At 38.3% G+C, this 25,106-nt stretch overlaps 1 protein-coding gene across 4 annotated transcripts; it reads right to left on the bottom strand.

Moving 5' to 3' along the window:
- Positions 1-793: 793 nt before the first annotated feature.
- On the bottom strand, positions 794-24,748 carry mbd1a (methyl-CpG binding domain protein 1a). Of its 4 annotated transcripts, none has more exons than XM_026928216.3 (17): positions 23,903-24,748; positions 18,895-19,280; positions 18,547-18,672; positions 16,890-17,004; positions 15,733-16,220; positions 14,513-14,586; positions 14,380-14,417; positions 13,058-13,108; positions 12,888-12,929; positions 12,551-12,604; positions 12,319-12,384; positions 12,018-12,188; positions 11,482-11,787; positions 9,866-9,943; positions 8,891-8,971; positions 7,882-8,232; positions 794-6,147 (listed from the first exon to the last, which is right to left on the bottom strand). In XM_026928216.3, the coding sequence occupies exons 2-17, from the start codon at positions 19,149-19,151 to the stop codon at positions 5,677-5,679; spliced, it is 2,769 nt and encodes a 922-aa protein (XP_026784017.3). In that variant the 5' UTR covers positions 19,152-19,280; positions 23,903-24,748; the 3' UTR covers positions 794-5,676. The 4 variants fall into 4 exon arrangements, with proteins under 4 accessions (XP_026784017.3, XP_026784014.3, XP_034162587.2 ...); XM_026928213.3 differs by having other exon boundaries at positions 18,895-19,283; positions 23,903-24,747; XM_034306696.2 differs by lacking the exon at positions 23,903-24,748 and adding an exon at positions 23,166-23,888 and having other exon boundaries at positions 18,895-19,283.
- Positions 24,749-25,106: the final 358 nt, after the last annotated feature.

Raw genomic sequence — 25,106 nt, 5'->3', positions numbered from 1 at the left:
TTTAAAGTCATATTCACAAATGTTTATAAAATTCAATACTACAGCTAGCCAGAGAAGTAAAATGAGCACCCCTGAGAGGATTTCTGACAGAATTATTAGTCATATTCATGAATGTTTATAAAATTTAAATATATAAAACGTGAGCTAACCTCACAGGATTTCTGAGAGAATTCGTAATCATGTTTATAAAATTTGCTACTAGTGCTAGCCATCAAGCTAACCTGAGCTCAGCTGACAAGATTTCTGAGAGGATTTAAAATCATATTCATAAACCATTATTGCTAATACTAGCTGGCTAACATAACCTGATCTGAGAATATCTGAGAAAACTTATCTTTGAGTATATTTAGAAAACTATTTTTTAGGGCAAAGTCCATACAAAGGCTCAAATAAGCAGCTATCTTGTCCTGGGCCACCAGTGACTGTGAAGTGTGCGATAATTCTAAGAATTTTTACAGTGTAATGACAAAGTGTAAAAGTGTAGAATAATTTCCACAATTTTAGTAAAGCGTTAAAAGGTGAAGTGTAAATCTGAAACAAGTCTATTATCATTTGCATCAAGTGCAGTACCACAGTTATCATTACTTCAGTAATGTCATTTCCATTTGATATTCCATAGACTACACCAGAACTGACATTTCATTTAAACCAAGATGTGTGTGCTTTCTGAATGAACCTAATTCAAATAGTGGTGCAAAGTAGAAATTTTAAATAATCATGCAAATCTAATGTTGATACATGTGTGAAAACATAAATATTAATGTGCTAAAATAAAGCTACAAAACAAAACAGATTTAAACAAGTGAGAGGATTTAATAAATCTTTTAACCACTCATAGAAATCATGTTTTAAAAACTGGCGGTAAAGCAGGACCCCAACACAGTATTATGCTATGGCTACAGTGTCTTCATAATAAAATGTGGAGCTCTGTAACCTTTTTAGATTCTTTAAATATTTTAATAAAAATATTTCAATCAACAACTTTGTATTACCTTTTTTTTTTTTTTAACTGTCATGCCAGTGACTATACAAAAAAGGAGAAAAGGGGACACACCAAATTCTGCAAAATATTTTAAAGGAATGATGACTATTAACATATACACATTTTTGTTTACATAATAATAAAATCAAGGAAACAGTCATGAGTACGGCATAAGAAAGCAACCGTTCAGTGTTTTATGAGGGGCAAAAGCTTCAAAAAAAAAAAAAAAAAAGAAAAAAAAAAGCACATTTCTGACTTGCTCTGTCATTCATAAATGCACAAGTGATAAGGGTACCAACAATCATCCAAACCACCTTAGGCAAGTATGAAGAGTTTGTTGAATCGTTGTAGATTTACTGTAACCTTCCAGGTGTATTAGTAAAGGGAAATCACCAAACTGTAACTCTGGCTGTAATGAGTCCCTTCATTTATATGGTATCACCCTTCAGCCACATTTTCAACAGCACTATTGAGACATATCTGTAGTCCTAAAATAGCAGGAAAACACAAAACTGCCCTGTGTACTGTCATTCTCTGGGACTAGAATGCTTCACCTCACCTTTAGCATGAGCAGCTTATTGACACAAACATTTGTAATGTTTTCATTCAGTAGTGCAAGACACCAACCTCAAGTGTTGTATCGATGCTTAAGGATGCTTTCACACTTGCTGTTTTGTTACCAGGCTGGGAGCATTTTTATGCTGATTATCTGAGTGATTAATTTCTATTCAGCATGTAGTAAATTTCCTAATATTTGCTCACTAACAAGACTGATATTTAAAAAAAAAAAAAATAATTGACATCACTCTGCTCTGAGAACTTTGGAAGCTCCACTGTGACAAAAATGCCTTTGGCAGTGCTTTTAAAAAGCAGCCACCTTCCAAGATATTGCATGTAAAATGTGTTCTGTCATATAAGCAAAAAAACAGCAAGTGTGAAAGGAGCCTTAGAGAACTTTTGTGTACCTGTCAAGGAAAAGTGGCATTGGGGAGCAAAACCAATGCTGGACACGGTGTACTCAAGTGTAAAAATAGCATCATCAGCAAACACTCATGTTAATCACTAGCTAGAAACCAGTCTCCTGTCCCAGCTTCAGTAGAGCTTTTGGTTAACATCGATCATCATTTTGGGCTCTTTTTAGTAGCACAGACAAAATCTTTTTGGCAGACGCAATAGAGAAGACATGATCTGAAGAATCCGAGTGTGAAGAACTCAATGACCAAATATTTCTTTTACAGACAGGAGACAAATTAAAGGAAAAGCAAACATTAAGTGGGTTAGTAAGCTGTTGGGCCACCACAAGCCACCAGAACAGCTTTAATGTGGTTTAGCATAAATTCAACAAGAACACAACTTTTCCAAAAAAAAAAAAAAAAAAAAAAAACAATTCCCTCAGTTGATGTTTTGATGATGTTTATGAGGAGCAGTGTCTAACACCTTGCTCCAAATTCTCCCAATTACAATCTGGTGATTGTGAAGGATTGTGAAGTGTATGTTTTACATCATTTTCAGCCTCATTAAACCATTCAGTGAGCCCTTGTGCCCGGTAGATAGGGGCGGAGTCATCCTGGAAGAGACCACTCCCATAAGGACAGAAATGTTTCATCATAGGATAAAAGTGATGTGTTAGAAGAACTTTGTATTGATTTGCAATGACCATTTACTCTAAGGAGACAAGTTGAGCCAAATCATTCCAGCAAAAGAAATAAATGCCCTCCACAGCTTAACAGAGTCACCGTTTTTTTTTCCTTCAATTTGTCACCCATCTGTACTTTATGTTACATTACAATACAACTGATTTAACGTGAACCCTCATTGAGTGATTTGATCATAGCTGTGCCTCAGATTGCATACCATGACCTAATACTTAAAGGTGGAACCAGCGATTTTTAAATCTGAACACTTTCTGTAATATTTGCTGAAGTTCTAACCAGATTTTGGCAACTGTCAATAAAATATTAATAAAATAGAATCTCAGAGGAAGAAGCTGCCAAAAAAATCGCTGACTTAACCTTTAAAAATTAAGCGAGATGTTTAGCATTGAGTGCTTATTTTTAAATAGGTTCATATATGAAATCCAAACAGTGTTGTACTTGAGGGAAATTGGATTTAAATGAACGTGGTATAAACAATAGTCGTAGTTTGTATTCAGTGCTACCTGACATTAGCTAGATAACCATGTATGCTGTACTTTGTGTATTTTTAATTTTAATGGACGATTCATTAACAGTTGCAGGTTTGAGATGGAGACAGAGGTGGCGTTGGAGAAAAAAAAAATCTCTCCTGCTGTCAGTAGTAGCCACGTCTTCATCTGCTACAAGGCACTCCTGCTTTAATTCCGTGGTGCATGATGGGGAAAGAGCCTCAATCGCTCCAAAATATATTCAGAAAAAATTCCATCCAGGTCTTTTAACTCTAAGATATTTGTTCATATTTTTCTGTGTGAGCAGTTCTAGACAGTTTTGGATACTCAAAAGTTGTCTAGAATAGTATACAAGTATGTGATTTGAGACACAGCTCATGTCAGATAGCAATGTATGACAATGTGAGGAAAAAAACACTTGTTTTCTGTGCTAATACTATCATTACAGTGTTGCGATACTAAAGAATGACATTGTAGAATGGAAGATGATACATACCATAAAGTATTACATTCTACATAAAAGTGATTTGTTTAATAAAATTTTCTCTGGGATTTAACAGTTTAAAAAAAAAAAACAACACAGCAGCACTCTAAACATCCTAGAATTAAACCAGGTGATGTATATCATTACTAAACTAAAAGTCAAAGCTTGATAACCTTCCATACGGAAAGCCATAAAACAACAAAAACAAGGTGACGTGCATCATAGGTGAAAGCTAAGCAAAGATGAGAACAGCAATGCTATGTTATGTTAACAGTTATGGACACCAGCGATGGACCAAGGAATCACTGAGAGGTAGTTAAAGGTCAATGACTTCCCTTACTCTCTCCACACGTCTGAGAGCAAATCGAGAACAAAGGAACAGACAGCCGTCTGGACGAAGAACGCCTGGATGAAGGACGCCTAAACGATGCAGGGTTGGCCATGGATGAGCATCACAGGCTCGCTAAACATGTTTTGCTACAGAGAGCTACGTAGACAGGGAAAAAGCACCATTAGAACAACAGGAGCGGCTCCAGAGTAACTTCTTTTTGAAGAAGACGTCAAATCAAACCAAGCCCTTGGAGCACCACTGTACAAAGTCACAGTACTAATCAATAAATTAAAAAAGAAAAAAAAAATCTCTGAAACATCCAGGAAGTGTCCTGGGGAACTGAATGGGAAATCTCAAATCTCACCAGGAATATTCCTTTGCTTGCTCAGGCTTGCAAGCTTGACTATGCTGAGATGAATATCATCTATCCCGCCGGAGCCGTCACCGCCAGGAGAACTTTCAAAACATGCACAAACCTTAAAGCACGCTCCAGAATTTTTCAAGATAATCTCTGTCTACTCAATCTGTACTGTGTGTGTAATTACTAGGACAATAAATACAACACATTTTCATGTTCTGAGTACACCTGTTTACTGGAAACTCAATTATGATGAAAGTCTAACGAGGGGCAGTCGCTGAAGCATCAATAAACACTCGTGATTGGTCATAAGCTGTCGATTCATGTTATTGTTTCTATAGTAACAACTTGTACAGGAACTTAAATGGATAAAAAAAAAACTTAAATTGATTAAATAAACGTGTGTAACTGTTGAAATGACGAAGTTTACTGTAAGGAAACTATAGAAACAATAACGTATTATAATGACCTTAATGTAAACCTGTGATTTGCCTAATTAGCATTTATTAAAAGAGCCTTAAGTAAAATCTGTAACTTTAGTTTTCTGACACAGGAAAATGTTCAGGACGTTCAGGTTTGTGGTTTCTCTAAAACACGACAAACTTCAAAAGAGAGAATAAAAACAGAGACTAGTGAACGAACAGTTGTTTATAGCTGTTATAATGTAAGCGATAACAGGAACTAACATGTCTCACGGACGTTCTACAACATGAACCGTAATTATAAACGAATAAAAAATATGATGTGTCATTCTAAAAACTGTTGGCGAATTGCTGTGATATAAAAAGAATAAAATCCGTCGGCATGGTAACAGTAACTCTGCACTGAAACGCATCACATCACCCAGTCTTTGATTATTTTCCTATAACAGCATGCTCCAAATTTGGACTGATTAGTGGTTCCACATTTAAATTAAATATTAACTATATTACATATAATATTATATATATATAAAATCAGTTTCCACCTGATTGTCCATAGATAACAACACTCCTTAAAATCCTAACATTCTCTCATGTCTGCCTCATCCTTTAATTATTTATTTATTGAGTCTTAAAGTTGTTAATTTCCTGTTCTTTTTTTTTTTAGAAGGAAATGTATATTATAGTATATTGTGTCTGTAGGAATCACACATACGCTACAGATTTTTTGTGTAGAGATTAGTTTGGAAAACACTGGAGTATTCCTTTAAAATAGTTTGCTTCCTGGAGTTTTGGCATTGTTAACACATCAACACAAACCCCCTGCATTAATAAGGTTCTAACGTAGGATGATCGTATTGACTTTATACACTTAACAATAAACCAGTGAATTGTAAAAGACTTTCAGATCTCCCCTTCTAACCGTTTGATCACAGACTTTGACCGAGTTTCACGCACTAGCTTGTTATGAGAGGGTTGCACTCCTGGCATTTATCGCAGCAGTCCTCATCCTGCGGGACGAGCAGCTGGCACAACGCGGCGCGCGCACACAGCAGCGGCTCTCGCTGCGAGTTCGCCTCAAAGCTCTGGTAGCCCTGACACACGTTCAGCTCCTCCAGGTCAAGCAGCAGGGTCACCACTTGGCTGACGGATGTAAGGCGGGCCGGATGGCGTTCGTACACGGCGTGAGTGGGCAGCAGCGGCTGGTTCTGCACGCTGATCTGGTAGAAGAAGTCCGGCTCGATCTGCAGCACCGTGTCAGCCATGGGCGAAAGCTTGGAACACTGGAAGAGCTGCAGGATCGGGCCATTAGCCATCACGCCCACCCAGTGCGCAGGGAGAATGGTGCGGCGCAGAGAAGTCAGCAGCTCCAGCAGCCCCGAGTCCCGGATTGAGGCACTCTCAGTAGAGTCTGGAAGGCTGTAGATCTGTGTGAACAAAATGCTGTGCTTGAGCTGGTCATGCAAGATACAACCAGTGTGTTTTTGTCAATGTGTATCCAAGGCCATGGTGCAAAGATAAATAAATAAATAAATAAATAAATAAATAGGGGCCAAATAGAAATGGAAAACATCAGGTCCAGTAAAGAAAACACACAAGTTTCAACACACAAGTTTAAATTCCAGGACTGCCACAGAGCCATTGTTGGCAATTCATGATGCCACCTAGGGGTTGCACAACTATTCAAATCAAGTTTATTTGTAAAGCATGTTTAAAAACAGCAAATGTTAACCAAAATGCAATACAAAAGCACAAATAAAATCACTCAAGTTAATAAAACAAAAAGTTCATTTAAAAATATGAATGAATTTAAAAGACAGATACGATATAAAATTGCATTGGGACTATTAATTTTCAGTAGTTGTGCAGGGATTCAATAAAGGTAGTTGACTAGTCAACAAGTCGTTTTCTCCACCGTTAAAGCAAAAAAACTGATTCAGGACATCTATTAGTCCCGAGAATTACTCAAAACAACAAAACATGTTTTGCTGTGTTAGACTGGACTTAACAGCCATACGCATAACATTTCCGGCTTTGGTGCTTTTTAGGCAACAACTGTTAAGGCTGTTAATGAAGAAATAAATAAAAATAAATAAATCAGCAAAATATCTGTGCATCATATTACATCAAAACCAATTCTTAAAATGTGCACCAGGAATAATTTATTCTGGAACTGAGAGTACGCAGCATGGAAGCTCATGTCCTTAGAGGCTGCTAAGTGTACAGCAGTGTTTAGGTGGTGTTTCCAGGTTAATAATGACCAGGGAGATGAAGTGCCATGTTAAACTCTGGCTTTATTAGCGTCTGAAACCTGGAACGCTGTTTTTCCACCACTGTAGTAGTCGACTACTGAATATGCTAATTGACTACTCGATATAACCCTTAATGCTAGCATATTTTCATGTTAATGCGAGTAGGCGTTTATCCTCTTTTAGCACATATTCTCTTTCGGCTCATTAAAATCCTGTTGGAACTCTGAAAATCATGCACTGCTGTACTTTATTTAATGAACAAAAATCCTGCATGCAAAGATTCTGAATATATTCATCCTGGTTTCACATTCCTAATAAACTGTTTGCAAGTACACTAAACTCTGCAGTCTGTTGAAACGCTTTATTTACATGTTACATGGAAGTCACCTAAATTTTTGAGAAGCTGCACTGGGAGTCAGCGTATCATAACAACGAGACGCTTGCGAAACCTGTAGAAGCTTTAAAAAGCTAATGTTGTTTCATGTCTTAGTAAAACATACTCCATGAATTTAGGTTTACTTACCAACAATTCTCCTATTTAACAGTTTGTTAAATATGTTATTCTACCAAGTGGACGGAAATTTAATTGTGATCTGCCTCAATCAGTTCATCCCCATTACGATGAATACATTTTTTATTCTGAATAAAGCAGTAGTCAGGTTATTATTATTATTATTATTAATTATATGGATGAATGTAAGCATAGCTAATGGGGAGCCCTAGCCTTGTATACATACTGCAATACTAATAGAGTTATGAAATAACTGCAGTTTGGAAGAAATACTCCACTTTCCTCCTAACTAACTTCCTATAAATTTGCATCTCTCCCTCTTGGAAACATGTATTTTCACACTCCATTCTCATACCATATATGGAATCCTAATGAAAGATTAGTGATCTGTGCCTCACCTCAGGCGATGTGTCCAGAGTCCCTGGTTCACCCTGGCGCTCTGGTTCGTGGCTGGGAGGAGCCATGGGAGGAGCTGTGGAAGGAGCTGTAAGGATCTGTGACATAGTCGTATCCACCTCGACCAGCTCCAATCCATGATTCCTCAGAAAATCACTGAGCCGGAGGGACGCACCGTTACTCGGCAGGACCTCAGGGTGCTGCTGAGGGGCAGCTTTGCCCGGCACGTGATCCAGCATCAGGGGCGCGTGTGTGCCTGGCACAGCACTCAGCTGTAGTGGAACACCGTTAGGCAGGACTGAGCTCAGCAGCTGAGAACCATCAGACAGACCTGGTACAGTGTACACCAGTTGCTGTAGAGACACAGACAAATTTTGTCAATCTAGAAATAACACTGAAGTGGGAGGGAGGAAGGGAGTACAAAATTATGTACAAATTGCTTAAGTATCTATCCCTATTACTGCGAAACTCCTAAATCAGTTCGAATGGAAAGCGACCTAGTTACAGAATGAAATTTTTTAGCTCACTACTGAAGAATTACATACTGTATCATCAGCACATCTCGTCAGTAGCTTATTGAGATTATTGCTCTATTTTGCCTTCTAGCAGAACAGAGACTAGTACTTTCTTCAAAACGTACAATTCAGTGGGTTCCTTGAATTCTGTGATGCATTTCCATGGTATTTCCATTTGTCAGTACAGTGAAACATCAGCTTGTCCTTCAGCTATTTTCTGTAGTTATATGCAAAATTATCTGGGTAGATGTATATATATAAAAGAAGCATACAGCATACTGTCTGAAGCCTTTGTTCAGCTTGCTAGAAGTGGCTTTGCAAATATTCTTACATATCTTGCAGACATCGGCTGTTAAATACTGCTATCGCAAGTGTAGTGACACAACAGGAAAGGCAGGAGCAGTACGATAAAGAATGTGACACCTCTGATCAAAACTGAAGCATTAAATACTAAATAGTACCAAGGATCAGAGTGATCTCATGGAAGGGTACTTACTGGGCCCTGAGGAAGCTCAGTGTATTCCACCTCCACTGGCTGATGCCCACTGCTCCTGAGCATATCAAGGTCAGTGCCATTCTAATCCAGAAACACAAAGACAAGATAGTTTACACGCAAAGGTACTGGAGATCAGGTAGAGCTGGGCTACATTATGATGTAATACAATTACTGAATAAATCAGGCACTCAAAAGGCACTTTTCAAGAGTATCACTGGTATCACTGGTATATTAACCTTGATAACCTCAGCAATGCTGAAATATTGCATTGTGATATGATTTTTGCCACATCAGCCACCCTCTAAAATCAATAAAACAACATTGCTATGATAGTGATAGTCTTTGCTATACAGTACGACACAGTGTAACATATTTACAGAAGGAGTTTTAAATGTATTAATAGGCTCTATAGAAGACTCTATCCAGGAAACAGTAAGCTTTCGCTTTTACATGCGAAATGACATTAGTTTCAGTGGGAATCATTGCGTCAGGCTTCCTGTGCCAAAGAAACGTTGTGTGCAAAACTCATTTCAAGTTCATAGTGTAACCAGCGGAAAAAGAGCTTCGGATGTGTTGGGGCCATCATTCACAGAGCAGCAGATGGCGTGATGCCTCGTATAATGGCGATATATATACAGAAATTTGTCAGTAGTGAGTCGGGACTGTGGCCTAGCCTAATAGCACGCTGCCATCTATTGGACATATGGTGAACTCCAACAGTGAACAAGTTGCATGTTATGGCTAAATTGCAAAAAGATAAAAACATAAAAAGCGCCAGGGTTATAATTTTTAATCCTGTTTTTGAGAATTCATAAGATATTCAAATACTGCTGGTTCTGAAAGTGTGTAAAATGGCAGGATATGTGGGGCAGCCCTGATCAACCTACAAAACCCCACTGCAGTGAATAAAAATGGCCCACTGCAAAACCCTAACTGCTGAGTCCTGCTCTAAATTAATCAGCAGGTGTGTCTAACCTGAAGGTAGCTGTTTGAGTAGAGCTCTTCAGACTCGTAAAAACCACTGCTGCCATCATCACACACCACAAATGGGTCCTGTCAGAACAGGAGCAAGCGTGAGCATAACCAGTTCATCATCTAAGCCAGTGGTTCCAAACGGGTGGAGTGAACTTCTTCAAATTTTTGGGTTTGTGAATTTTTATGAGTTTGCAGAACTTTTATTTTGCACTTTAATTTTGAAAGGCATCTAGTATAGCTTAATTGTAAAATACTGACACACAGGCCTAACCTACACGTTAAACGAGCTTAATAAAAAAAAAGGGTGGTTTTGGAATCTTTTCTCACTGTGACCTTGAAACAAAATGTCATAGGAACTGTATTAAATGTTTTCTTCTTACAGAGGGTCACAGAGTGCTGTGTGAGGCGAGTTAAGAACAAACACCAGTATGAAGTCCTCTATGCTTAAAGGTCAGAAACAAAACACGTGCCCAGCTTTCCTATTAGCTCACATCAGAACACTGAGACTTCACAAGTAGAGATCTGTAAAACAATTAAGCTTAACGTATGTTTTTTAAATATTATGTAAGGAATAAAACACGATGGGTTGCGCAGTTATAGGAAAATAATCAAGCAGGGTGGTGTGATATTATCACATTACCACCAAGAAGCTCATTATTTTCCAATAACATCATGTCCTAAAGTGTTTTATTTCTCTTATGCCACAGCAATCTGCTAACATTAACAATTTTTATTTATTAAAGCCTGTCATATATCATGTATAGATATAGCAGCTATAAACAATCGTTCCCTCACCAGCATCTCTTTTTTCTCTCACTTAAAGATAGTAAGACAGAAAAAAATCCAGCTTGTCATATTTCTGAAGAAAAAAATGCAAAGCTCAAAGTCCTCTATCTTGAAGACTTAAACTTACAAAGCGCTAACACTGGAGAATGGAAATAAATGTCTCCTTACAGAAGACGTCACCATATCAACGATTATACACATTTTTAATCTGGAGCATACAGAAATAATGATATATTAGAACGAATGCATTAATCTAAACCTTGCAGCTGACACTACTGTCAGAGCTGCTGTTACAGAAAATGAATCAACCCTTTCTGACTAAATCAGATTCGAGAATTCACCAACGCTGTGGTATAACGGGTTTTAATGGCTGGGCATAGTCTGTTACTCAAGATATTGAACTATTACCATATTATCAATGCCGCTAGTAAAGTCTAAGAAAGCAGCGCTTTAGTTTTTGATGTTTTAGATTTATTTGTGTATGATTCTCTTTTAAAAACTTGTTTGCACTTTTGTTTCATTATTTGTTTCATGTTCCAGTGCACAAAGGCATAGCCGTTTACTGCACTGTGATAAGTGAAAGGAAAAATGTTGGTTCTGAGGCAAGACCAGTTAAGAACCACTGATTAAAGCTTTTAGTAGCCAGTGCAAGAACGAGAAAGTGCAATGACAATCCATGTGTCATTTTACCATGATCCTTCTACACGGTGAAATACAGAATCAGTTAGAAAATTCTGTGCCACAAATTATATCTGCTCCAAGGTCAACTTTCAGTTTATTCCCTTTTTCACACCATTACTTTTTACATAAATTTGTCACGTTTTGCTTACCTGCTCCAGATCACCTGGTCCTCCGTCCTCAATCTCTGGATCCGACACCTTATCTCCTTCCTCGTCCTTCACTCGTTTAAGGCGGCGCCCGTATTTCTTCGGCCTGCCCCTTCGTCCTTTCCTGACCGAACGCCTGCCTTCACATTTGCCATCATCATCGTTTTCGTCGTCCGTACAGTATTTGTTGCTTCTTGAGCGACGCTTCATTTTTCGCCTCCCCCAGTGTCTGCCGTGCTTTCGGGGACTCGACTCGCCTTGTCCCGAGTCCACCAAACCAACAGATCTGGCATATTTAAGTGACCCTGTCTGAGACAGAAATACGTATTTGCACTCGAGATGGGCTATACTGCTTCACGAGATCAGTAAGACATTCTGGAGCTAAACAATTTATATGTAAGGAATCAACAGAAACAGACAAAAGAACACACTGTCATTTTATTCGGTATGACGAAATTCATGACTATAAAAATTTACATTAAATAATGTTAAACTTATTATAGTTTAACAGCCTATTATAATTATAAAACAGCATTTACCTGAAGGCGAGACCGAACCTGACACTGGCGAAACCGACATTTCTGCCTCAGCTTGTTTGGGCCACCGTATCTGGTCTTGTCCAAGCAAAAATCGCATTTTCCACAGTTCTCGTTACGAAGGCAGGCTTTACACTGACCACACATTCGCCGTTTGCGCTTCCGTGGACCACACTACCCACAACGAAGGACAAAGAGAGAAGAATGGAACTACAAAATAGATCATTTATATTGTGGCAAAAATACTGCTAAAGGACACAAACTATGAAAGGCACTAACAAAAGTAGCGTAACAAAAGACTCACATCGTCGTCATCATCAGGTCCAGCATCGGGCCCGTCGTCATCCTCGTCACTGTCCTGCTGCACTTCCTAAATTAACATATCACCTTTTATTATACATTTTTGTGTAGTATGACACAATTACAGAACCACAGTCTATTGTTTTCATAGCAGCGCAAGTATTATAATAAGCATTTAATATCAGCTTTGTCTGTTTAACTGGGTCTAGAGCAACATCAGACATTAAAAATCTCACCTTCTTAATCACTTCCTTTTCCTTTTCCTGTTGAGCCATCAATCTGAGTGACTTCTGCCAGGCAAACAAAATATTAATAATACACCAGCAAAAGTGAACCTTGTCTTCTGTCACCATATCTCATAAACGTCTTACTCCACCTTATTAACACGTTATAATAATAAAGTAGATTACAATTGTATTACATACAAGCTGTGGCATGACAGATATTTCTAATAATTTCTTATAAGTTGATGATTTAAATAGAATATTGTGCTTTATTGAGATTCTTTCGCAGAGTCTCGATAAGATTTAACTCGGTGTGAAACTGGAGCTGATGCTTTGCTTTCGTACTCACAGAAGGATGGCGTCTCTTCCCTAAGGGAGGTATCTTCTTTTTCTGGAAAAGAAAAAAAAACAAACAAGCAAGATCTCTCATTTTTCAGATTCCCATGACAACAACCAGATCTTTGTATCTTTATTTTTATAACACTAGAAACAGCAGCAGGCCCTTCAAAGTATACTTACAAGGGAATTGTCATTTTTGGTGTTTCCCAGAATCCACCTATCCTGTCCCACCTTGGGAAAAAACAGATCATATTAAACACACAAAAACAACACTAAAACATCCTAGCAAGCACAGAGAGTGTCATCAACGCAAAGCACTTTTACATAGCACCCAGGTGTATTTATTCGCTTTTATCAGATCCTGTTGATGTGGGTTCAGGTCAGTTTTCTCCCTTTCAGCAAAGACGTATATAAAAGCTTCTTAAGTAACAGCTCCCTCTTGTGTACGGTGTGAAGGACGGAGGGAGAGAAGGAGCATAAACCAGGCTCATGAGGTGAGTAAAGAAAAAACACTGTCACCTCGATTGACCTCTGGATATTGACCAAGTTGCCCAATTGCCAATCAGCCAATTACAAAAGCAGATATTCAATTAGGAATAAAAACAGACCAAGACAGAGAGTCATATAATCAGAGCTGGTCCTTTATATCACAGTATTAATCTTCTATGATACGCGCAGGGAGGAAAATGAAGAACGAATGCTGTATTGTCTAATCTCGATCCTATAATAGGAATTAGGAAAGGACAAATAGTGCATGGTTTTCTCACGAGGAACTATCTACACAGATCTTTATTTTCAGCTGGACAACAGCACCCTGGGTCATGACTGGTCAGCTCCAGGGACGCCATGCATATTTGCCTGGGCCGGGGATAAACCATTTAGTAAAGAGTCCCGAGGAAAAACATACACACAGACACACAATCTGCGAAATGTAAACAGCTGTAATTGATAATAAAACTTTTTTCATTTGGATTTTCTTTTTTTTTTGTGCACCTGACTTGTGCGACATCTTTGCACACCTGCATGAATGAAAGCAACTAACAGCCAGAGACGCTCTACATGTGATTTTTTTTTTTTAACTAGCCACAAATGTTTGTGTAGGTATGGAAGCTCTTACTGCAAAAAGGCAGGAGACCAAACCATTTTACAAAACAGTGGAAAAAATATCTTATTTGATGAGTTGCAAACAATGCACAGGTCTACATTATTAATAATCATAGTTTTATGAAATAGATGTTTCAGAAAGTCCTGTTCAGCATATCAGTGGACTACTGAACCCTCCAGGACCCCTCACCAGACCTGGGCACAGGACATCTTCCAGGCCGGCCTGGTCTGCGCTATGTGGCTGTTGCTTTTAATTTGCATAAATTTGAATCCAGTTCAACTTTTTTTGCCACACCATGAGTTAACTTCTCTCTGCTCTCAACAAAAAAAATCCCACAAAAAGACCAGAAAATCCACATCGACAGAAAAGGAAGGCTTGAGTAAATGCATACATTTACCTTTCTGAAGATAATATGAGGATGCTGATTTCTCCTTGCTGGAAAAATAAAACAAAATGGGTTTATTCACTCTTACGTATTGAAATCACGAACAGAAAAAACAAACTAAAAAAATCTGAAAATATTCACACACGTCTGCATTTGGGACACAGCAGCTGCTTCCCACTCCCCATCCCAGGGTATTTACAACCACAGTTTGCACAGCCTCTGTAATAAAAAAAAAAGAAAAAAAAAAAAAAGATGTAATCAAATTTCAGGCAATAAAAAACAAACTATAAATTTAAAAGAACACTTTGCTGAAACAAAACCTTTTGCTGATCTTGGGGTTTCCAAAAATGAAACCGCTCATGCTTAAAACTGCCTCCTACGGATCTTATCCTCTACCATCCCACTCAGATCCTCCTCTACTAACCTGTTCACCATCCCTTCTTTCTTCCTCCTCTAGAAGCCTGCTCACTACCTCTACATCCATCCATCCATTCTCTGCCAGCCTACTTATCTTATTTCCCTCTATCCATCCATGTCTACTGGCCTGCTCACTATCCGTCCATTTCTCCGTCCTCCTCCTCCGATGGCCACCCCTCCCTCCCTCCCTCCCTCCCACTTTCCAACTCTACCAGTCTGCTCAGCCTTCTTCCTTTCACCCATTTTTTTTTCTATCAGCCTGCTCACCATCCCTCCATCTATCCTCCTCTTTGGCCTGCTTACTATCCTTTCATCTTTCCTCCTGTATTGAATCGCTCACCATCCACCAATACCTCCCTCCATCCTCCTCTATTCTTCTGCTTGTTATCACAGTTCTGAATCGATATTCCTGATACTAAAGTATGTAGCCATGTTAGCATGCAACCCTGAGCAATAAATAACAGTTTAGGCAAAGCCTGTAGAGACATTTGACTCTCACAACTGACATTAAACTAATTATTTCAATTATGTAGAAAGTAATCATTTACGAGCTACATTTAAATGTTTAAAAATGTTAAAACATTCAGAATTGTTTAGCTTCTGCATATCTTGCTGATCTCCTGAAGCATTATAGCCCATCCTAAGCACTTCACTCAGCTAAGTTAGTATTATTATTATTATTATTATTATTATTACATAATTAAATAATTGTGACATAAAGGCAGATCAGCAATCGGAAAATTCTTGCAAAGAGCTGGTACATCTGCAAATAATTTTCTTTCAATCTCTTACAGTATTTAAGCCCCTGCAAGTGCAATGAGCCAACAAACAGCAGCAAAACTGAAGTCTTGAGAATGTTCACACTAGTTCTTTTGGGATTTCTACCCAATATCAGCATCATGATGGCATTTGTCATGGTAAGCAAAGCATGCTGCAGGTTTTACTCACTCGAGAGGAGGGAGGCCATGATCCTGCATTCCTTCTTCAGGGTCCAGAGCCAGCTGAGTCGGAGGGGGTGGATGGAGATACGGGGAGTCTTTCACGGCACTCTGGCCATTTGGGTAAGTGGGGAAGTCACTCTCAGTGGATTTGGTGGGGCTGACAGGGGCCAGAGAGGACTGGAGCCAGGACTGAGATACCGGGTTGGTTTGAACTGAGAGATCATCCAGTTTGAGCGAGGATGAAGGGCTGGGCTGCTGGAGGATGGTGGGGGAGACGCGAGTAAGCTCTGGGGGGCTTCTGTAGGAGCTCTTTGGAGGTGGAGAGGTGGACGGTGGTATAGGGATGAGATGGGGTCTCTGGGAGCTGAGGGGACCGTTCTGAGGAGGCGTGGTCAAGTTTTCAGAGGTGCAAGCCTTGTCCAGTTCCGGAGTAGCAACTCTGGAGGAAGAACAACTGGAGCGTCTGGTGCCTTCTTTCACACGAGCTTTTCGGCGCTGGAGAAACCACAGAGAGTAAAAAGAAAAAGAAAAAAAAGATAGAGAATGGCACAAGGTGTAGTGCGGGCCCAAAACAGGACCAAAGAAATAAACACTTCCACAAAGACACCTTCACGAGTTTCTCTTTGTCTTAATCTTATCTTACATCTCTTTATTTTAATCTCTATAAGTCATGGAAATATCCTCCACAAGATCCAGTTCCTAGATGAGTTCTTGGTTTTATTTCTGCTATAGTGCAGGGACTGTGGCCATTACGTGAAATAACAACGTGATGCACACTGCATGATAAAAAAAAAAAATCCTCTCTGATAGGGAAACACTCTGTTACAGTTTTCTACACAAATCCCTACAATGGAGAAACAAAAGTAAAAATGCTTAAGGGTTCTATATTTAAGATTTTGTTCTAAAAGCTAAAAATCAACCCTGAGTTTATGAAAAGGCTTCTGTGGTGGAAATGTACCTTCAGTAATAGCTTTAAAAAGTATCTACTGTGGGGGAGGAAGAAAAATGCTCCCGTAAATTAATTTTTTTTTTATTTTACATCTTGCATAGACACTTCAGAAACTAATGCTGATTTTACAGATGCAGCTTGGAAGACATAAAATTATAATTAAAAAAAAAAAAAAAATCTTGGAATATTTCTTTTAAAAATTGTACACTGTTTACCTTTCTTGGGATAATAGCATCCACAAACTTTCCTTCTTTATAGTCAAAGAGAGCCAGGTCAGCTTTGAGATGTTTGGCAAGTTGGACTTTACTCCTGAAGCGCACACCTTTGGGACTGCAAAGGAATGCGAGACAAGAAGCTTTAGTGAAGTGTGCTGTATTTTTCAGACAAGAAGTCACTCTAAAGTGTAAGACGCACCATCTAAACTCTGTCTGCTTGGAGGAAAATTAATGTCACTTTGCTGGCATTTTTATTTTACAGTAAAAATGTTTGGACTGACTCTAAAAAAGTGTTTATTTTTGTTTATATAGTATTTCTGTAGTACTTTTTTTCCTGAGCTGAAGGCCTTATTAAAGATGTTATGATAAAACATTTAACACCGAAATCTTGTAATCCACTTTGTAAGTAGCTAAGATTCGTCTAACAATTCCACTAGCCTCGACCTAGATGTAGCATGGTTTCACTGGACCAAGTAACCAGTAGTGTACGTAACCATATTGGTTTGTATTATATGTATTATAATTCTAGCTTAGGATAAGGGCATATGACGTCAGTAACAGTCATCTATATGACATATTCTCATGGGAAATAAGGATTAGGGCAAAGCATGCGTAAATACATGTGTAATCTATGAAAAGCACGTTCACAATCACAACCTAGTTGTAAACAGACTGGCATTTGCTGTAACTTTTGGTCCATGATTACAGTAACCATCAGGATAATTCACACCCAAACATTTGGGAAGCATGTTCAGTCATCTGTCTTGCACATTTGTACACTTTCAACCACAAATACTCGTCCACTTTCAACCACTTCAATGCACACTAACTCTGTGACTATTTTATTGAAACATTGCGAAGTGTTTTCTTCCTCTTATACGACCAGAATTTGTCATCAATTACAATTTTTATTTACTAAACAATGACAAATCATTGTTTAATGTTGTGGAATATCTGTGAAACGAGTTAGTTCCTGTTATCACTTACGTTACGGCAGCTATAAACAGTCGTTCCCACACCAGCCCCTCTTTTTATCTCTCTCTTAAATGTAATAAGACAAAAAAAAATGCAGCTTGTTGTGTTACCGAGAAACCTCAAAGCCTAAACTCCTCTGTCCTGAAGACGCTTTACCTCTTTCAGTTACAAAACAGTTGCACTGGAGACTCCTTCCTTGTTAAAGAAAAGTCTCCGTACAGAAAACCTTATTGTAAAAACGATTATATGGGGCTTTTTTGTTCAATAACAACACGTTTTTCATGTTTTTATTAACCTTAGCTTATGTGTAGCGTCCACTGTACAAGTCAATGAGCTGTTAGTGTAGAAAAGACTAGGAGAAGTCGACCTGTGATTTGCCTGGCAGCCGCACTACTTCAAGAGCTGCTGTTTTAGAAAATTAATCAACATCTTTTGACCAAAGAGATTTGGGAATTCAACAGTGCTGTGGCAGAAGCGACTATATCTCATACACTGTATGCTAACTGCTAGTTAATAGTAAATAAGTGCATTGTAATTAGGCTAAAAATCTAATTAAATATAAAATTTAAACTGTTCTTTAGGATTAGAAGTTGCAGCAGTTGCTAATAGGAGGAAAAGATATCATATAGTCCAGGAAACAGTGTATAGCCTTTAGGCTAACAGGCCAATGTGAGCACTCTACCTCATGTAATACGTAGCATTTTTGCCTGCACGCCAAAGGATCACTTTTCGTTTCCAGCCACTTCCCAGGTCAGGACAATCCACCCAGGTACTGCTCGAAGACACTGACGGCCTCCCTCGTCTCCGCCTGTCGCAAGTAAACGGTGGTAGCTGACATTATGCTGTGCATGACCTTTAGTGTGTACTCAGCTTGCAGATCTGTACTTCAGTTATGATGATTTGAAAAAATGTTAATACAATATTTAAAAAAAAAAAAAAAGCTATTTTAGGATCATTAACATATTTTAGATATGTAATACACCATACTTAAAAAAAAAAAAAACAATTTCAAAAATAAAAAAGGACGTACGAAGCATTATTGCCCCTTCTGCTTCTTCGCTTGCTGCTCCTGTCAATCTCCACACCTTCATCACCCTCATCTTCACAGTCCTCCAACGGCTCCAGCCAATCAGGAGGCGGCTCCGTCTCGTCCTCGCCCGGATCCATGACCGTAGGGATGGACGGATCGTCCTTCCCGATCGGAAGCGTGTCGTTCACTGAAGCGGGTCCTGTCTCATCCTGCCCTTTCTCCAACTGTTCCCTCAACTCTTCCGTCACACCTTCCATTAATCTCACGCTCTCACGCCGATGGATCTCGGCTCATAGCAGGATGACGGAATGCCAGACGGAGTCACATCCTTTCACCTTGTGACGGCTTCAGACCGCAAGATACGTAGATGCAGGCTGCATTTTGAACTGCTGGGGGGAAAAAATGAAGCAGTTTAAGTACATCAATAATCTATTTTTATCAGTGTGCACTCTTCCTTCACTGTATTCAAACCATAATATTATTCTAGTTGACTTGGCAGACCCTGGGATGATAAATTAATGCTCTTATATGGAATGATGTTTAATTATTAACTAAATTGCCAAGCTCAGAGGATTTCTGCTAGACATTTGAGGCCTCTTTTCTTCCTCTGTATTGATGTAGTAGAAACAGAATAACTGCTATTGATGCTGCCATGTTTTCTTCTAGCATGGATTTTTTTTTGTTGACAAAATGAGTCAGATGTGAGGAAATGTCTAAAAACCCTTCAACCTATTAAAAACTATATTATCAATAGCTGTTGACTGGAACTGTTAATCACCTGCAAAGCAAGCCTAATTAATAGCTAGGCCTAACATTCACATCTAGGCTAGAATGACAGCAGCAATAAAAAGAAAGCCCTCATTCTAAAGAGGTCCCTTTGCACGGCCTGAGGCTAGCACAACACGCTCGACTGCAATGTGACGGAGAATATTTAGAGAAGCGAGGGGGAGGAGGGGAAAATAATAAAAAAACACGAGCGGTTGCCATGGCGACGGTATCCCAGTGAGCCGAGCAGAGACGTGCAGGGAGGCCAATAAAAGCGGCCAACATCTCGATATCTGCAACGCAGCGCAGCGCCATTACTATGGCAAATGTAAAAAGCCAGCCATGACAAACACACACTACATGCTCAGGGTTTATTAAAGCACTCTGTTAATTACAGATTATAGATTATGCAAATCTATTCCTCTTGTTATGAGGAAACAATTGTTCACATAAAACCCTAGCCTAATCAGTAGATGATTAAGGACACAGCCAGATTTCAGAATCACCCAATGAGGAGTAACGTACAAAATTAGCATCATGACATCGACTGTATCTGAGAGTGTGACTGAGACCGTATTGCCCCAAATACGTGCATTAAGCCCATAAAGCCTCAAAAAAGGCCAAATTTCAAAATACTATAGCAGACACTATTTAAGAATCCACTTATACAGGTTAACAGCTGATAATCCAAAGTGTAATACTTACATGCTACAAGCTATTTACCCTTTATTCCTGCAACCCAAATTACATTTACAATGGCAATTATAACAAGTGCCTGTCTTGTAAAAATACAACTTTCATCTGCATTAATAACATTATTGCAATTCAATTCATAACCTAATTCATAATTAATAATAATAATAATAATAATTCATAATTAATCAAACAACTGAAACATAAAATATGGCAGGTATTGATATCTCCTTTGGATCATTATATTTTACGTGCTGCGGAAAAAATAGCACAATTTATACATATGGATAAAATCTTAAAATACTCCAGATCATATGCCAGATCAGCACATCAGCTAGTAAACTACGCATATATATGCACACAAGGTTTCATGATAATATATGTGTTAGCTATATTTTTCCAAAAAAAAAATATAGCTAACACATATATTATCATGAAACCTTGTGTGCATATCGTACATTTAGAAAGTACTTATTAACCAGACATCAACAATGGATTGTATTGGATTGTATATATGATTATTTAATGTTGGGTCACTTTATATTTCCAGTGAGTCTTTACTGCATTTGGTATATTGCATACTTATTGTATTTCTGTTGTTCTATATTTAATCATACGCTCATCATATTTAATCGTACGCTCCATTGTTGTGTGTGTTTTGTATATTCTGAACCTTACATGCTTAGGCATTTACCCAAGTTTTGCCACAAGCATTTCAATGTCTGTATGATCTCGAAAAAAAGACCACGTTATATGCCATATCCTTGCTGGATGAAAATAAGGACTGCACAATATATCATTTGGAAACCTTTGATGTTATAGTATTATTGGTCTTTACAGTAGTGAGGACACATCGGGCTACAATACGCAAAGCAATACGCAAACGGTGCTGACCAATCTTAGAGCTACTGATTGAGTTGCTGTGGAGCTTTCCACACATTTAACAAACACAAAACAATCATTTAACGTAATTATTAGAGGTGTAACGATCCAACAACATGGACTGACGAATCGATTTAAAAGGCAACGGCTGAAATGAATTGATGCAACAATCATGAATTGATTCTTATAGCAACTAGCAACTGGTGTGTAAAAAATTATTCATATTTTAAACTGATGAATAAATAGGCTAGCAAGGTAATTTGCCCATTACTATAAAACTTTTAAAAAATTCTTCTCTATATCAAGGCTGGTCACATTGATCAGAGGCTACTGAATCAAATCGTAGTAGCACAACAATCCAATGGTATTGTCAAATATCAAACTGTTCCTTATAAATCAAAATTGTATCATAATAATAATCATAAACCTAATATTTATCTTTAACAGCATGGGCTTGACTATATTGCATTAAATGTTGCGGTCACAATCTATAGCTATGGCACTGGAATATGGACTGCATGCATGATTGCAATGTGATATGTGATAACCCTATATTTCACAGCTGCAGAATGCTGCAAAATGTCTCATTTACGTAACAGACAGAACAACAACAGCAGTTACTTCCTGTACGTTTTGTACCAAGCTGTGCACTTTCCCCATGTGACTGCCAGAAAGTCCAAATATCAAACTAGACGACCCCTGAACTGTACAGCAAACAGAAGCATTACACATTATCAGGGCGTGCGTATAAACACTTCTTCAACAATCTGCAGCAAGCCAATGAAACTGGTGTCCATTTTGCTACATTTAAAAATACAGCTTTCCTAGCACATAAACACAAGCTGAAATCAACAGAGAATTCTTTACAGTGTTAGTTCATGTCACAAGTCATTTTGTAGATGATTCATAACCAAATACGTCATCATGTACACGCAGGTGCAAACCAATAACCTCACATAGATTCAATCCAATCCCGATGGTTAAACCTAGCGTCAGATTATTACATATTAGAAATTTTAGTCTGAAATATGTGACACTGTAGAATCAAAATGCTTTGTGATTTTCTTTTACGTCATAAAAAATATGTTACAATCATTCTACTATATTATCGCTTCTATAGTAACAGCTCATTCACAGGGACTCGAACGACAGACACTGCACATAATCTAAGACTAAGCTACGCATTAAAAACGTTACGTAGATTTTCACAATCAAATCAAATCCAAATCGCTAAACCACAGTCTAGCGTAACAATATTTCATACAAAAAAATTCAGTTAGAAATCTATCGTAGAAACGAAATGCTTTTGATTTCTGTTTTTTTTTTAATGTCACAAAACATCTTACACTCTTTCTAATATGTTATCGTTTCTATAGTAACAGCTCATTCATAGGAACTATGGCAGACGATGCTCATAATCTAAAACTAATAAGTGATGGAAAAAAAGTGATAAAAAAAAACAGATAAAGATTTTCAGAATCATGACAAATCCAAGCAGTTAAACCAAAGTCTAGCTCCACATTATTTCATACTAGCAATATTCAGAAATACTGTTCAGAAATATTACATGATCCATGTATTGTTTGGCAAAAACTAAAATCATTTAACAAATTTACAGCTGTAATAGTTACTTTACAAAACATACACAGAAGTTATTCAAGTACACAGAAGTATGCATATTAACTAACTAAATGCATATAATATTAATTTTAAATTCTTCTGTTCTTTTAGAGCATGCACTGTTGTGATGCCATGACAGATATCCTCTTTACTGATTTTTCCCCTCACATTTGCTGAAGTGCACAAAATACCAGCATGCTACAGTGCAAATGGCTTGATGATGCCATGACAGTAGACATGCTTTTTTTTTTTTTTTTTTTTTTTGGTTATTTCTGTGAAAATTGCTGTAGGGAAGTGTAACTAATACCTACTTGTGTGGAGTGTAAACAGCTAGATCTAGCTAGGCGATTTGCTAAGTCAAAGTGGGTCAACAAGACAGACGTTGTGAAGTTTCATATTTCAGATTTGTGCACTGAAATTGAGGCATATCTCTTTGGTACACTGGAAGCAACATTGAGATGAGAGTTAAAAAAAAAAAAGAAAAACAAAATGCATTAGAGGTTAATTGTAAAGAAGGTATGAAATAGCTTGTGCACTTTGTAGACAGCTAGCTTAGGGCGACCCTCGGGACTTGCAAAAGCGTCCAGTGCAAACATTTCTGAAGCAGGGGAAGAATCCGAGTCACGCGCTGGGCGGTTTTTTGTTTTTATGTTAAAATAAGTGACAAGAAAAGTCATTGTTTTGTTCCAAGCGAGGCATCAGAGCCAAAGTTGAACAGGAAATCGCTGTTCTGCTGTTGTGGAGTGGGAGTGAAGCTCAGCCCCCCGTTTTGCAATCCCAACTCTCCCTGCTCTTTTCTCTGCTCAAACCCCGCGTGCATGAAAAAGCATCGCTCTCCGATATCGACGTCTCGCGCTCGTTAAGCTGTATCCGTCTCGAGCTCGCGTGCATTCTTTTTTTTTTTTTTTTTTTTTTGCGGGTTTAAAAGCACACACACACACACGCAAAACAAAACCATGCACAAACACAATCGCTCGCTGTCGCGAAACGTAGGAAAAAATAAATATATATAGCACCAGGAGGAGGAGGGGAGGACATGCACTCTTACCAAACAACACGTCGAGCTCGCGCCGTCGTTGCCGACTGTTCCGAGTCTCTCCTTCGATTAGCGATACTTTGCGCACGCTACTGAGCATGTGCGAGCTACCGGGGGAAGTCCAACGACTACTTTCACGCAACACAACATTGCACAGAAGAAACATCGATCGACCGACTTGTGGTTGACGTTAAAGGTCGATATAGAGTCTTTAACGCATCATGCGTGATTGCACCGCATACACCTTCTCACTGACTGTCTTACTTTGCAGCCAGAAACAGAACATACACTGAACATGCACTTAGTCTTATAACAATGTAGCTCACACCTTATAACTTATAAAGCACCAAAGCCGCTTTTTGAATTCTCGATTCTGATTGGTCAAGGAGGTGTTGATTAATTCTCTATAACAGCAGCTCTGACAATAGTCGATTCAAACATTAGGTTTTATTAATATTAATGCACGCTTTCTGATATTTTATCGTTTCTATAGTAACAGCTCTTTCACAGGGACTTGCTGCACAGCACATTATCTAAGACTAATAATAAACTGGTCAAAAATGTGCTGTTATTTAACAAAGGAATGACAAATAATCCTTGATATGGTGAAGACATTTATTTAGCATGTATGGAAGGAGTCTCCAGTTTCAGTGCTTTGTAACAATCAGTCATGTTGCGTTCGACTTGAGGTTGCAACTTGTAATTCCCAACCTCCAACCAATAAATGCCAAAGAAAACACCCCCTCAACCTGAATATATTATATACTCTTCAGTTTGGGGTAATCTTCTCAACTGCGAGTTCCTTCCCCATTTACGGAGTGACATCAAATCAACGTGGCTGCACACAGCACCAGAAGTAAACAGAGAAGTAGCACTTCTTAGCTTTAAATGAGTTATATTGTATACAAGTATTTGCATTAGATCGGTCAACATACAGACATATTCACTTGTTAAGTTCAATTCAATTTTATTTGTATAGTGCTTTTAACAATGGACATTGTCACAAAGCAGCTTTACAGCAATAAATGGATTCAATATATATTGTAAATATGTGAATTCATCCCTAATGAGCAAGCCAGAGGCAACAGTGGCAAAGAAAAACTCCCTGAGACTAAATCTATAACAATGATTATACAGTGCACTGTTTGAGGAGGTAAATACACATCACTCGTCACAGTTAGCTGGCTAGGTTTGCTGCTAACAAAAGATAAACATG

This window comes from Pangasianodon hypophthalmus, chromosome 8 (assembly GCF_027358585.1).
Source record: "Pangasianodon hypophthalmus isolate fPanHyp1 chromosome 8, fPanHyp1.pri, whole genome shotgun sequence".
Lineage (NCBI taxonomy): Eukaryota > Metazoa > Chordata > Actinopteri > Siluriformes > Pangasiidae > Pangasianodon > Pangasianodon hypophthalmus.
Note: the sequence above shows the minus strand (reverse complement) of the source record. Positions and strands in the feature narration are given on the sequence as shown.